Raw genomic sequence first — 13,610 nt, 5'->3', positions numbered from 1 at the left:
TTTATACATTAATTTCAAGATTGAAAACTGATTGTTCTTTGAAATATCTATTACATTATTTGGTCTGACATTTTACTTTCAGTCCTTTGGATGGTCATGAATATCGACGATTCCATATAATTCGATAATCATCATCTGATTGTGTCGGTGGCCGTTTATTACACTGCAGCCTAAGGTTTTTAAAATATCAATAAAAACTTTTTATTTGGAATCTTTTTTTCAAAGTGCTATTTCTCATGTTTCAACTGAAAAATTTATACTAAAAGTATATATATATATATATATATATATATATATATATATATATATGTATATAATTTTTAAAATAATATTACACTTCAATATAAGATTTATTATTTGTTTTCCATTTTACTTAAACGTTTTATTTCTAAATTCAATTTTTCAGCTGTTGAAATCTGAGAGAAATCTCTGGCATCTTTCAGACAAACTTGTTTTATTATGCTCTGACACTAAAAGGGTTAAATACCTAAAACAAAGGTGTTTTTAGTTGTTGAGCTTTATATAATACTTTGCATACCATACAACTCAGAGCTTGCTTGTAAAGTTTTCCACTTATAACACCAGTGTGGGCCGTATCTGTGAGAAAACGTTATAACTGGGTTTCACTGTATTTATTGGCACAAAATCTCCTTCTTGTGTATTTTTATAAAGAGCTTATCATGTATTTATACATGAAAATGATTGAAAACCCGAGAAGTTAGTACCAATTAAATATTTCTACAGTTTGGATAGGACTTTTGAATTTTTGTAAATGGGTTAAATTTTAACTGTTGTCTAGAAAATAACGAAAACAGACTAAAAGGGATAGGTTTTGTGCAAAAACCCTTGTTTTTATATTCACCATCTAAAAATGTGTCACAAAAGGGTGTTACAATTTGAAACTTTTGTGTCAGAAAACACCCCCTTTTGGAGGAAATGCTTGACAATTTTTAATATGTCAAAAAGTTGTACACACTATTGAACTAGAAATATCCGCTAAGTTTCATTTTTCTATTCACTGTTCAAAAGTAGGGTAAATGACTGTATGATTGATCTGTATGTTAATTATTACATATTTAATGCACTAAATTGTCAAGACTGTCCATTTCATTTTTTCAATCTATACTTAAGATTTGGGCTGGTTGTGTGTGGAGCACTCCGAACATAATTAACCCTTTTAGTGCCATGGCATCGGCATATTAGGTACGGTAAAAATCTTGTAAATTGCCGGTGTCACTTGGTACGATGATCCACATTTAGGCAGTATATACAGGGCGTTTCAAAAAGGACTTTACAACTTTGAAAATTCATATAAATTTTATTAAACAAGGTACAGAGCTGGTTTTGGTGTTATTTTAAAGGAAAAAACTTTAAGTTTTTTACCTTAAACTAAAGATGTTCTATGTGGCTTCCGTTGGTTATTCTGCAGACATCCCATCGGTAGTCGATTTCTTCCCAGACTCGCACTAGCATTTCAGGTGTAACTTGCTCAGCAGTAGCGTAAACTCTTGCTCTAAGTTCAGGTAGAGTGGCCGGCAAAGGAGGTACTGGCAAATCTAGCGGTGTCAGGTCTGGGGAACGGGAGGCCATGCAATCATGGTCAATCCATTGACCTGGGAAGCGGTCATTTAGAAAATCCCGGACATCAGTCAGATAGTGTGGTGGTGCGCCATCTTGCATAAAGAAAACATTTCGTTCTCGGTCATCCTCATCGATCTGTGATATTAAAAATTGTTGCAACTTATCAAGGTATACTATCCCATTGATGGTTCTCTCCTGGAAAAAAAGGGGCTGTACACTTTCCTCTTGCTCAACGCACAAAAAAACGTTCACTTTAGGGCTATCACGAACATGTTGTAATGTTTCATGTGGATTTTCGCTGCCCCAAATCCTACAGTTATGTGTGTTTACCTTGCCACTTAAGTGAAAAGTGGACTCGTCAGTAAAGGTTATCTTGTCCAAGAAATGTTCATCATCATCCACTCGATTTAACATATCCACACAGAAGTTCCTACGGGCAATCTTATCAGTGTCTTTAATTGCTTGTAAAATCGAATATCGGTATGGTTTCAAGTGCAAACGTTTTCTTAACACACGCCAAACCGACGTATGTGGTACTTGCAGCTCACGAGATGCATGCCGGGTCGATTTCGTAGGGCTATTTGCAAAACATTGTCTCACTTGCTCAACGACTTTGTCAGATGTGCTTGGACGACCTGAGGATTTTTTATGTTTCACTGAGCACCCTGTTTCTACAAAACAACTATGCCACTTATAAATTGTAGGCCTACTAGGAGGATCTTTAGCGTACTTGGTATGAAAATTACGCTGAACTATTGTCGCAGACTTCGATTCTTCAAACCAAAACACACAACTAGCACGCTCCGGTCCAGTGAAGGCAGCCATGTTTAACGTAACTGTCACTAGCGCTTGTGCGGCGCGATTAGGCACTAGCGGACTACACGAGTTAAAACTTGACCTGTTTTCCTTTAAAACAACACCAAAACCAGCTCTGTACCTTGTTTAATAAATTTTATATGAATTTTCAAAGTTGTAAAGTCCTTTTTGAAGCGCCCTGTATAATACAGTACACAGTTGAAATATCCAAGTAGCCATATAGCTGCATTCTATATGTTTCAATGTATCGATGATATTGTTATGGTCTGTCGGCCGATGAATTTGTCAGATGCGAATTATGCGTTTGGCTAGTATCACTGTCTACTTCGTTCTGTAATTATGTTTCGATATAAAAAATATCATAAAGTGGTATACGTTTACATTTATTAGTGTAATAATACCTATATTGATATTTGGATGTTTTCATAGCAGTTTTTGTATTTGTTTTATTGTTTCTAGTATTGCTGCCAAGTGCATAAATGTTTGTTGATCTACTGTTGACTTAATTTTATTACAGATAAATATATTATTATACATGAATTTTGTTCATAATTTCATGGCCTTTCATGTGGGATGACTAAAAATATGTAAAAAATAATTAATATGGACAATTTTTAATGAGACTCAAAAGTTTTAAACAAATTTCGAACTAACACTTATTAAAAATATATTGTATTATATTTTTGCCTGAAAAAATTGTATTATATTATTTGTTTTATTGTTAAAACAAATATTATGAAAATCGAGTTGATATATATATATATATATATATATTTTTTTTTTTTTTTTTTTTTTTTAAAGCCCATTAGTGATAACCACAGATAACCTTCACATGATACAAGAAATAACAGCTAATTCATGATAACATTGAAAGTAATAAGTAAAATTCAAGAGTCATTCTAGTAGTTTCAATGAAAGTGTACAGTTATTTGTTATATTTCATTCAAATATGTGTGACTAAATAAATTGTTTATAAAAGTATTGTTTATGGCCAGCACTTTCTATTCTCTGAAAAAACACTGCCCTAAAAACCTGTTTCTAGTTAATTCTAGTCAATTTTAAATTTTTAGTTCAATTACCATAAATTGTGTATGTATATATTTTACATTGCATTGATGTTGTTATTATTATTTTGTGATATATAATATAATAGTATACTCGAAATGTGTGTTAAAAACTCTATTAGCCAGTAATAATGGTCAATTATTATATTACATTTAATTATGATATTTAAAAATAGGATAGTGTAAATTTTTAGTTATCTGATCTTATACGTGACTACAAGAAATAATTGTAAATGCTGCCAATTATGTTATGATTCATACAGCATGTAAATTATTTTTATTTTGATAAATGCCACCTTGAAAGAGGGGTAATAAAGGTAGGTCAGAACATTGTGAATGTTGGTAAAGCTAAAGTGGTGGTGATACCATTTATTAATTGCCAATATATTTTGATCTGGCTGCCACAATTACATAACCGAACCAAATATTGAATGTATCATTTATTATCTATCATTTATGTATTTCTGGATGTACTAAGTCCATTATTGTGAGTTTTGTGGGTTTTGTCATATATTATGTATTTTTCTGGTCTAATATTCTTTATACATAAAAAAACTATTTGCATTCCACTACATAACAGTTTGTTTTCATTACTTTTTTAGATTCTGTTTATCAAAAGACTACTTTAAAGTATTTTTTATCGGTTATGTTTTGTGATATGCTTTCTAATATTAAAACTTTTTATTTCAAATATGAATGTTTGTCATGAAGCTTACAAAAGCATTGACACAAGTCGTGTATAACATGAATATAAAAACTAATGTGATGCAGCAGTCTTGATACAGAACATAAAGTTGTTTAACCCATTGACACAAGTCGTGTATAACATGAATATAAAAACTAATGTGATGCAGCAATCTTAATACAGAACTGTGCCAGAACATAAAGTTGTTTAACCCATTGCGGATCGTATTGTTTTGGCGCGTGGGCACCAGCGGGCACGAATTAATTTACGGTCAGTGGCCGCACGAACAGCAATGGTGCGCCACAGTATCGCTCGCTATCGTATACTAGAAAATTCAGCTGTGAAGGTATTCGTTCAGATGGAACATGGGCCTACTGGAGTATCCGTGATGTAGGAACGATAACATGCGAGCAGGGTGGCAGGATGATGTCTGAATCATAGTCTAAATAAAGCGGCTCGGGCGAAGCAATTACAACATCCGGGCCATTGTCTAGACTAAACCCGCCAACATGTACGTCTGCGTCTTCGTTGTGTCACTAATCTCAAAAGTATTATAATAACAACTGAGGAAAACACCCAATCAGAACCGCTAAAAAGCAGAGAGTAAACTCATATGAATGATTTTTCAACTTCGACATACAACTGCGATCTGTAGGTTATTTATAAAACTTTTGAAAACTCTAAACGTAGACCGTTGTTAAATACTCTTAGTTGACAAGTGAAGACGATTGCCCAATCTATCAGACATTAAAAGAACTATTTGGAGGGAAATTTAAAAGCAGACCGCTTTTGCGACCTGAGCTCATCATCCTGTTAGGCCCGGCCGCTGCGTGACGAGCCCAGCTCTTCAGTGGGTTAAAACAGTTACGCCACAAAGTAAATATTATTTCAAACTTGTGAGCATAATGTCTTCATAAAGTGTAATTATATTTCAGGATAGCACAGGGTACTCCTACACGTCTGACATCTATAGTGTCGGAATTACAGCGTGTGAACTCGCCAATGGCGTCGCACCTTACAAGGACACCAACCCGACTATGATGCTTGTGAAAAAGCTTAAAGATCGCCGTCCCCAAGTCTGGGACTCCAAATATCTGGAACAGAATCAGGCATGCTCCAGCCAACAGGCTTTGCCTCGTCAGCCAGCTCCAGTGTGTGGGCAAGGTGTTAACTCGATTCTTCTCTCTGAAAGTTCCTCAGGTAAATACACATAATGGGGAATGTTGAAACAGTGCTTGCAAGGTGGTAGTGAAGCGGAACAACACGATTAAAAGTTGCAAGAGTGAGTTTGACACTGACCAAAAGTTGAAAGATTAATGGGTGGGATTTTCTTCTGCTGGGTAGCCCACTTAATTTCTTAAAACTTCTGTTTCCATTAGAAAAGGATAGAGGATCATTGGAGTGGATCAAACTTCATTTTGGGTTTGAATTTTATTTTATAGTTATCTTATCGATTTTGCAAAAACAAAATATTAGAGTATAAGTGTGGTAACTAACAAGTAATTAAAAATAATAGTACGTTTCCGTGTCGAATAGTATGTTCGTCTTCGGCTAGGTTTATTCTAGGGTTCATAAAAGAAGTTGACTGTTGTCCTATTTGTAATATCGTAGAGTTTATAATAGAGCATTGTATTAAAATTTTTGTAAAACCAGTCATTAATAAACTATTATTAATGTATGAGGTGGTTAAAATATTTGTATAAACATATGATTTGACAACTTAATCTTAGTGATTTTAGGAATGAAGGCTTTTCAGAAAGAAAAACAAGCACAAGAACATTTTATTATATACATGTGAAAGAGGGACTAAAATACTAATTTTCTACATAATCACCACACAAATTCAGGCACTTATCACAGCTGTGGACAAGCATTGCAATTCCTGTGTCATAGAATTCTGCTGTCTCGGTGGCGCGTACCTGGAATTCCTCATCGTCTTCAAAATGCTGTGTTGCTAGCCAGGTCTTCATTTTCAGGAACAAGTGAATATCACTTGGAGTGCAATTCTTCATGAATGTATTTCATGGCTATCTACAATTACTCGTTAAGAGTTAATTAGGGTGCTAAGAGATAATAGACCTCTCTGGTCAACAACTGCAGCTTGTCTCTCAATTCACCCTACAGACCTATTTAATAATCCATTTGTTTCTGCCAAACAATTTTTTTTACTTTTTTTTTTTTTTTTTTTTTTTTTACAATTTGTACTTAAGTGGTACAGTAAAGATAACTGCATATCTTAATGTCTTCCATTCTTGCCCTGGTGGTTTATATACCGTTCACAGTTCTCTTGCATATTTTCCAAAAAACATTGATATAAAATCAATACTTGAAGTATCAAATCTCAAGCTACTTGCACTTACTAGCAGACACTCTTAAAGCAGTCCTCATTGTGCTTAATACAACAAAAATGCATAAAGCCGCATCCTAAAAAAATATGTCAAGTCATTATTATATAGAGCTCTAAATATCTCTATGAAATGAAATGAAAAATGCCTTTATAAAAGAGGCGGAGTTAGGGCTATCAAGCCCTCTTTACCACTCAACATCATATTGTATACAGTAAATTTACAATAGTTTGACACAATTGTGGTAAATTAATTTATTCCTTAAATATAAATAACAAAACTGCTTAACATATACAAAATTCGTGGGGGTTCACAGCAACCTAATCTAATAGCACCTAATCTCACAGTACCTAAAATTTAACCGTCTAATAGCACCGATTCTCATAGCACCTAATATTATAGTACCTAATCTCACAGCACCTAAGGAAATGCCCGAGAGTCGCACGGCACCTAAGATCGTGCTGGAGTTTTAATAGCACCTAATATCACACACCACCTAAAAGGGAGTGGTGGGGATCGTCGGAGGGGTAGGCCGCCCACCACTGTCCGTGGCCAGTGGGCGACCGTCCGTTGAGTCGCGTGGTTAGGGGAGAGCTCTGAGTTGGTTATTGACACGTGCTGTGCGGGTTGCATTAACGCGCTCCCCCTGAAGAATTGAAGGCGGTGGACGTTTTCGTTTAGGAATTTATATTATGTTATTTTTACCGAATCCCGGCGACCTCTCTCACACACACTAAACATCTCACTTAAAACGTCTACCACATTAAAATATACCCCTTTATTACATCTGAAAAAGTTTGACGGCTTAGGTAGTATTAATCTATACATTATAGCGAAAGTGAGATATTTTAGATATGTTTATTGATTGCGATAATCAAAAATATGAAGAAAAACACAGTTTTCTTTTAAATTTAAGCTTTCTCCAATTTAACTCCTCCTAATTCAAAAATAATTACAGTTAAAAAATATAATATATAATTAGTTGTATGTCTCTTAAAAGAACGACATACTGATAATTCAGAGTTCTAAGTTAATAATTAAAGGCGTAACAAGTTTTTTGGGAAACTCATTAGACTTGTATTTAGTTATAAATCACGCAATGCTTATTACTAATAGTCTTTACTTATGAGTGAGGGTGCAGAACAAGCGAGGGTACACAGTAACTGTGCCGGAACCTTACTACATTATGGCTTAATGAAACACACATACCAACTTGCCCCGTGTGCCAAAATCACAAGATAAAATATCGACAGTTTTATTTTTACACAAACCACAACAGGAAAATGTTTAAATTAGGCTTGTATGATTCTGGTAAATTTATTAATTTAAGGAAAGGCAATTAAATTATCCATTTACCCAAAACAAACATTTAATTAAACTTATATTTGTAAATTCACTTACAGATAATTTGAGGGAAATTAATATTCCTCAAAGCGAAGCGGCCGAATACCTTCCATAATCCCATCACCATCGTCTTTGTTATCGGTGTTATATTTTCACTGTTTACCTCATGTTCACTGACACAGCCTTCCGACGAATTTCTGTCCCCCAGTCAAAATATTAGTAGTCTCTCTACAGCCTCCCCAGCAATCATTTATTGGTCCAAGCGTTATCAATAACTATTTTTTTATTCTCTACAACTTTCATCCAACAATCAGGTGTAGTCTTTTCCAGAGCTTCTTTACAAATTATTGTGATAGAAGTAATGGTGAACGACTTATTATTTTTGCGATATGTAAATTTAATTTGAGCCCATATTAGTTCCCGTGGAGCTTGACTGTCAATAGAAGTTCGGCTTTATCATATCTGAACTAAAGTGACTCCTTTCTAGTAAACCATCCTGTAATTTCCTCCTAGGTGCTTTACTTATTCATTTTGAATTATACAGTGTATTATACATAGCAATAACTACATCTTTCATTAATATACTGTAATCCACCCATAGGGGTAGAAATGGACTTGGAATTCTTAGAAGATCTTCCCTATGTCCTATGTACATAAAATGTGGCACACACATGCCTCATAACTTTAACAGAAAATCAATAGCGTCTTTATGAAGATTAACTACCATAGCGACTGAAATATAAAATTGCAAACCCTAGAAAAAGTATATTATTATTTTTCATCTTCCCGCTATCCGAAAAAAGTTTTAAATTTCACACACACGCACACGCATACACGCACACGCGCGCGCACACACACACACATCACACACACACGAGTTCTCGTCATATAAATTGATTATACAACGTATGTTAAAGAAGATAAACCTAGATTACTCGTTTTCATGGAAGTAGTTACCCGCTATAAAAAACTACGTTTTGCTTTGTAAACTTCCCTTCCTTACTTCCTTCTTGTAAACTTCCTTTGTAATCTCGGGGAGCCCATTGTCTTGATAATGTTTTTTAGTCTGCCTAGATCAGGTTATTTCATGCAACATCTTTATTTTTTCTTTCTCGGATCGTAATGGGCTTATTTTAAATATTCAAAAGAATACTTTGTCTGAAACATCTAAAACCTTGCTAAATCCAAAAGTACAGGTGACACATTTTATTTGAATTTTTCCATAATTCTCTATTGATGATCTGACAAACCATTGTGTTTTCACATGATTGGAATGTCGTAACTTAGTAATGGAAGAGTATTCTCTACCCAAAAACTCGTTCATGCATATTTCTCCATTTCAGTTCATTAAATAAACATTTTACTCTACAGTGAAAAACAACGTTCCACAGTTAGTGAGATTAAAGGTCAAAATCAAAATTATTGGTATAGTGGGGAACTGGACCAAATGAAAGAAATTTTTGTTTTTGGAGAAATCGACAAAACATTCTACTAGTGACAGGCTTCGTGTTAACTATTTAAAATCTATAGAAATGTTATAAAAAGTCCGTAGAAGATTGCGAACTCACAATTGTCGCAAAAATATAAAATAGCAGTAACCAATTATAAGGCCTGGGGAGAGGTTTTTAACGCCAATATAAGGCGTTTTCGGTGCAGATAAACGAAAATACAACCATTGAGCATCTCAATCGACATTATCAATAAATATCACTCCAGGTAACTTAAACCATTTGTTTTATCAATTCGGTTAACATCAAATAAAGGGTAGTATCAAAAAGCCTCGTGTTAATAGAATGAACTTAATAAGAAATTACCATATTTTGAAAGAAAAACATTTATCTTTGTAGAAGTCTCAATTGATGAGGTCATTAAAGCTGTCAAAAAGAGTTAAAAACTCAGAAAGCAAAGACATTTATAATAAATCTAACAATATATTTTAACGAATTTATCATACGTTTTTTGAACCCATTAACTATATGTATATTCTGCCCGATTCTTAAGAAAGGGTCTAGGAGTTTCCCTGAGAGCTATTGCCCAGTATAAATTTTACCTGTCCTGTAATAATAGAAACTGTTTTACATGATGAACCTTTTGCGTATCTGGAAAATAATATCAATCTAAATTTATTACAATAGAAGAGACAATCAATCTAAATTTATTACAATAGAAGAGGTAAAAATACACCATTGATGCAGTTTTATTCACTAATTAAGGAGGTCCTAAACACTTTTGAGATTAAAGCCTTTGCTCAGGTAACATATTTTGACTTGAGCAGGGCCTTAAAACTTAACTATTACGGTATTAATGGGAATCCGGCTTTAAAGAGTTCTTTAAAGACTATTTATCTAACCGCAGGCGAAAAAGTTTGTTTCTATTAATGGAAATCGGTCCAACAATTTGGTGATGGGGATTGTTGTACCTAAGGGTCAGTCCTGGGCCCTATTATGTTTTTTATTATATATAAATTAATTTCCTACCGTTGTTAGGTTAAAATCTCTTTTATATGCTAACGACACAACTCTTTAGAATATCCATACAAACTTTTGACAAACTACAAGTTCTTGTCATTGAATCAGTTGAGAAAGCCTCAGTGTGGTGATCAAATGGATCTTTACTAAATGAAGTCAAAACTCAAAACATTTGTTTACTTTACGACAAACCCCTACAATTGACACACCACCAAATTATTTCTTTTCTTGTGCTAAATTTCTAGGAATATTTTTGGTAGAGTAATTTTCTTACTTAGACGTATTATAAATTGTGTTACTGAAAAATATTTTAAATCTGCATACTATGCCTATTTTTAATCAATAGCAAGGTATGGCCTAATATTATTGGGTAATAGCGCTAAAATTAATGAAATCGTTATCCTGAAAAACAAAGCTATCAGAATAATAACAAAATCACAACCACTAGAACACTGTGAACCACTTTTTATTAAGCTTTGGTGGAAACTTTTATAAATTTATATATTTTTGACTCAGTATTGTATATTACAAAAAACATGTCATCATTAATTTTGACTAGCAACTTGCATAATTATAATAGCAGAAATAAATATAATATTGTTTATTGAGCATTGCAGATTATAAACAAAAAACAAAATAGGCATGTTATTAATTACTCAGAAGACAAAATTGCAATATTTGTTGTATTTTTCACGAGGCACTCCTGCTGCGTGCCTCGTAACTGTGCAGTGTGCCTGATTCAAAGGTCTACACATGTGGTATTTCCTTGTGCCTTGTGCCAGTGCACTGAGTGCTGAGACACACTGCATGGTTGCCAGGTTAATCTCCAATGCCCGTTATGTAGGCAAGTGAGCCAGGCAATAATTAGAGTTTATTTCTGATAATTATAATTTTTTATATACAATAAAAAAACCGAGATTGAAAGCCTATTTTTGTTCTATATTATAAAATTTTATTTCTTTCCTATGTAATACATCCTGTATAAATAGATTACAATGAAATGGATATGTTATTAATAGTATCATATGGAACATTTTAAGAGGTATTGAGATTGCGTCCTAAACAATTTAATAACTTTGATCCTCAAAAATCAGGAAGATTAATTTTAACAACAATCAGTCTACAAGTAGACTGCGGCAAACTTCTTACGACGCAGTGGGAGGACTGAGAGTAGTCGATCTCACTCAGTATATACCAGCAACAAAAGTGTTAATATACGTTTTTGATGTTGTCGTCTTGCACTGTATGTCATATTATATGGGTCTTCTAAAGTCTTACTGTATACTTGTTCTCAGTTTTTTCAAGTATTGTTCTAATAGTCCTCATCCTCTTTTTAAGATTCACAGACTTGTTTAACATGGTCTCATACATTCATTTTTTAATCTATGAATGTTCAGCTTTGACAATGTAATTTAAAAATTAATTTAAATTTGTTATGCAATCATTACTAAGAGAGATATTCGCGCCAATACACCAAAATTCAGAGATAGCAGGCTGATTAATAATTTTTATAAAGACTCATAACAAGTTGTTATTTTCTTTTGAACAACCAAAACAAGACACGCTCTTATATGTGCGTTACTGGCGCAATCTGTAATAAGATATATATCCCACTAATATTATAAATGCGAAAGTTTGAATGTTTGGATATTTGGATGTTTGTATGTTTAGATGTTAAGATGTTTTGTCCTCGAATCACGCTGAAACTGCTATACGGATTGTGCTGAAATTTGGAACCGGTATAGCTTTTGGTCTGAATTAACACTTAGAGTAGCTGTTTAACACTTTCAGCTGAAGTTTATCAAAGAAGCAGAAACATGTGTTTACATTTAGATTTGAGTAAATATTGAATTATTGTAAAGTGCTTAATCAGTAGTGTAATGTAGATTGCAAATACAAAGTTAATTTAATTTTAAATTTAGATTGCGCCAATGATCAATAATCCATCTAATACAATAGAAATGCTATTTATACGCTGTTATAACAAACTACCTTATTGTATAAAGCTGTGAATGTTTGCACATAACGTAATCTAATCTGGTTAGTTCCTTTAACATTGTGTATGGCCTTTTTACTGTAGTTATTGAAAATCAAATGGAGATAATTTTGCCCTAATACTTGAAGCATATACCCCTAATACATATTTAGCGATCGGTAAAAATATCAAAATCACTTAATCATCAAAATTTAACCTAAGTTAGATTCCGAAACCAACGTATGAGACCATTGTTTTGGTTAGTGCAACAGCATAAACCAATTGTGGAACTGTAAATAGATTAGACCGAGGGGGAATTTAAACGACCAGAACAGACCCATATTGACCGCAGCAATTTTTGAGTTGTACGATACACTTACGTCATTGGGATAAAAAGGCTAACTCTTATTGTTTACTGAAGCCATCGAAGAACTTCAATAAATTAACATGGAATGTGGGAGGGAAATACTAATCTTATAAAAACTGTTTCACTTTACGACTTCAGGATCCCAAATCTCTGTTCTTTAAACTTAAATCTAAATTGGATCAGGAGATTGGAATAGCTTCGAGTGACTATCGATTATCTCTAGACTGTTTATTATGTTATAGAAAAAGAATACATAGATATATTGTCCAGTTTTTCAACAGAAAATTGCGTGCGAAGCCGCGGGTAACTGCTAGTATATATATATATATATATATATATATATATAAATATATATATAAATTTTTGCCTGTCTACGTATCTACTGATCAAGCACCGTTCTGAAATTTAATTTGTATTAAAATGTTTCTGCCTGTTTTACGAACATGAACTGAGTGTCAACAACTTTTTAAATACTCAGTTAAAATTCGATTATGAAACAATATTAGAATAGTTTTAAAATTGTAAAATATTCCAGGCAACTATTTTGATCCACCTCTTCTTATAAAATTTCTTAACATTTCAACGGATTACTAAAAATTTGTCGAAAATAAGAATATGTTGTGATTAATTTTTATGTGTAATATGTAGGTCTTATTTGTAATCGTACTATGGATATTATTTCATATAAGCCCATAAGCCAGATTGAAAGAATTTAGACATCTTCACTTTTTTTAAATGTATACTCATGCCATTTATAGACAACAATATGCAAATTTTTAATAGAATATTAAAATAATATTCTTAAATCAATTTTTCAACTTCAAGTTAAAAGTTCAATCTTCTTTATTATCTAAAAATACATAATATAAATAAAATTTACCTCCCAGTGCACCTCAAGTCGCGCGTGCGGGAGTTCAGTTGAATCATAATTATTACAATTATCTTAGTGTTCATTGTCCAATTCA

General features: G+C 33.1%; 1 protein-coding gene across 1 annotated transcript in view; it reads left to right on the top strand.

The window, feature by feature from the left end:
- Positions 1 to 13,610, top strand: part of LOC124369884 (putative serine/threonine-protein kinase STE20-like) — a 44,505-nt gene that overhangs the window by 14,995 nt on the left and 15,900 nt on the right. Inside the window, exon 5 of the mRNA XM_046828023.1 lies at positions 5,082 to 5,346. Within this exon, the coding sequence (XP_046683979.1) occupies positions 5,082 to 5,346 (265 nt within the window). The remainder of the gene's footprint in view (positions 1 to 5,081; positions 5,347 to 13,610) is intronic.

This window comes from Homalodisca vitripennis, chromosome X (assembly GCF_021130785.1).
Source record: "Homalodisca vitripennis isolate AUS2020 chromosome X, UT_GWSS_2.1, whole genome shotgun sequence".
NCBI classification, from domain to species: domain Eukaryota; kingdom Metazoa; phylum Arthropoda; class Insecta; order Hemiptera; family Cicadellidae; genus Homalodisca; species Homalodisca vitripennis.
The sequence above is the reverse complement of the archived record's forward strand: the minus strand, read 5'-3'. Positions and strand labels throughout refer to the sequence as shown.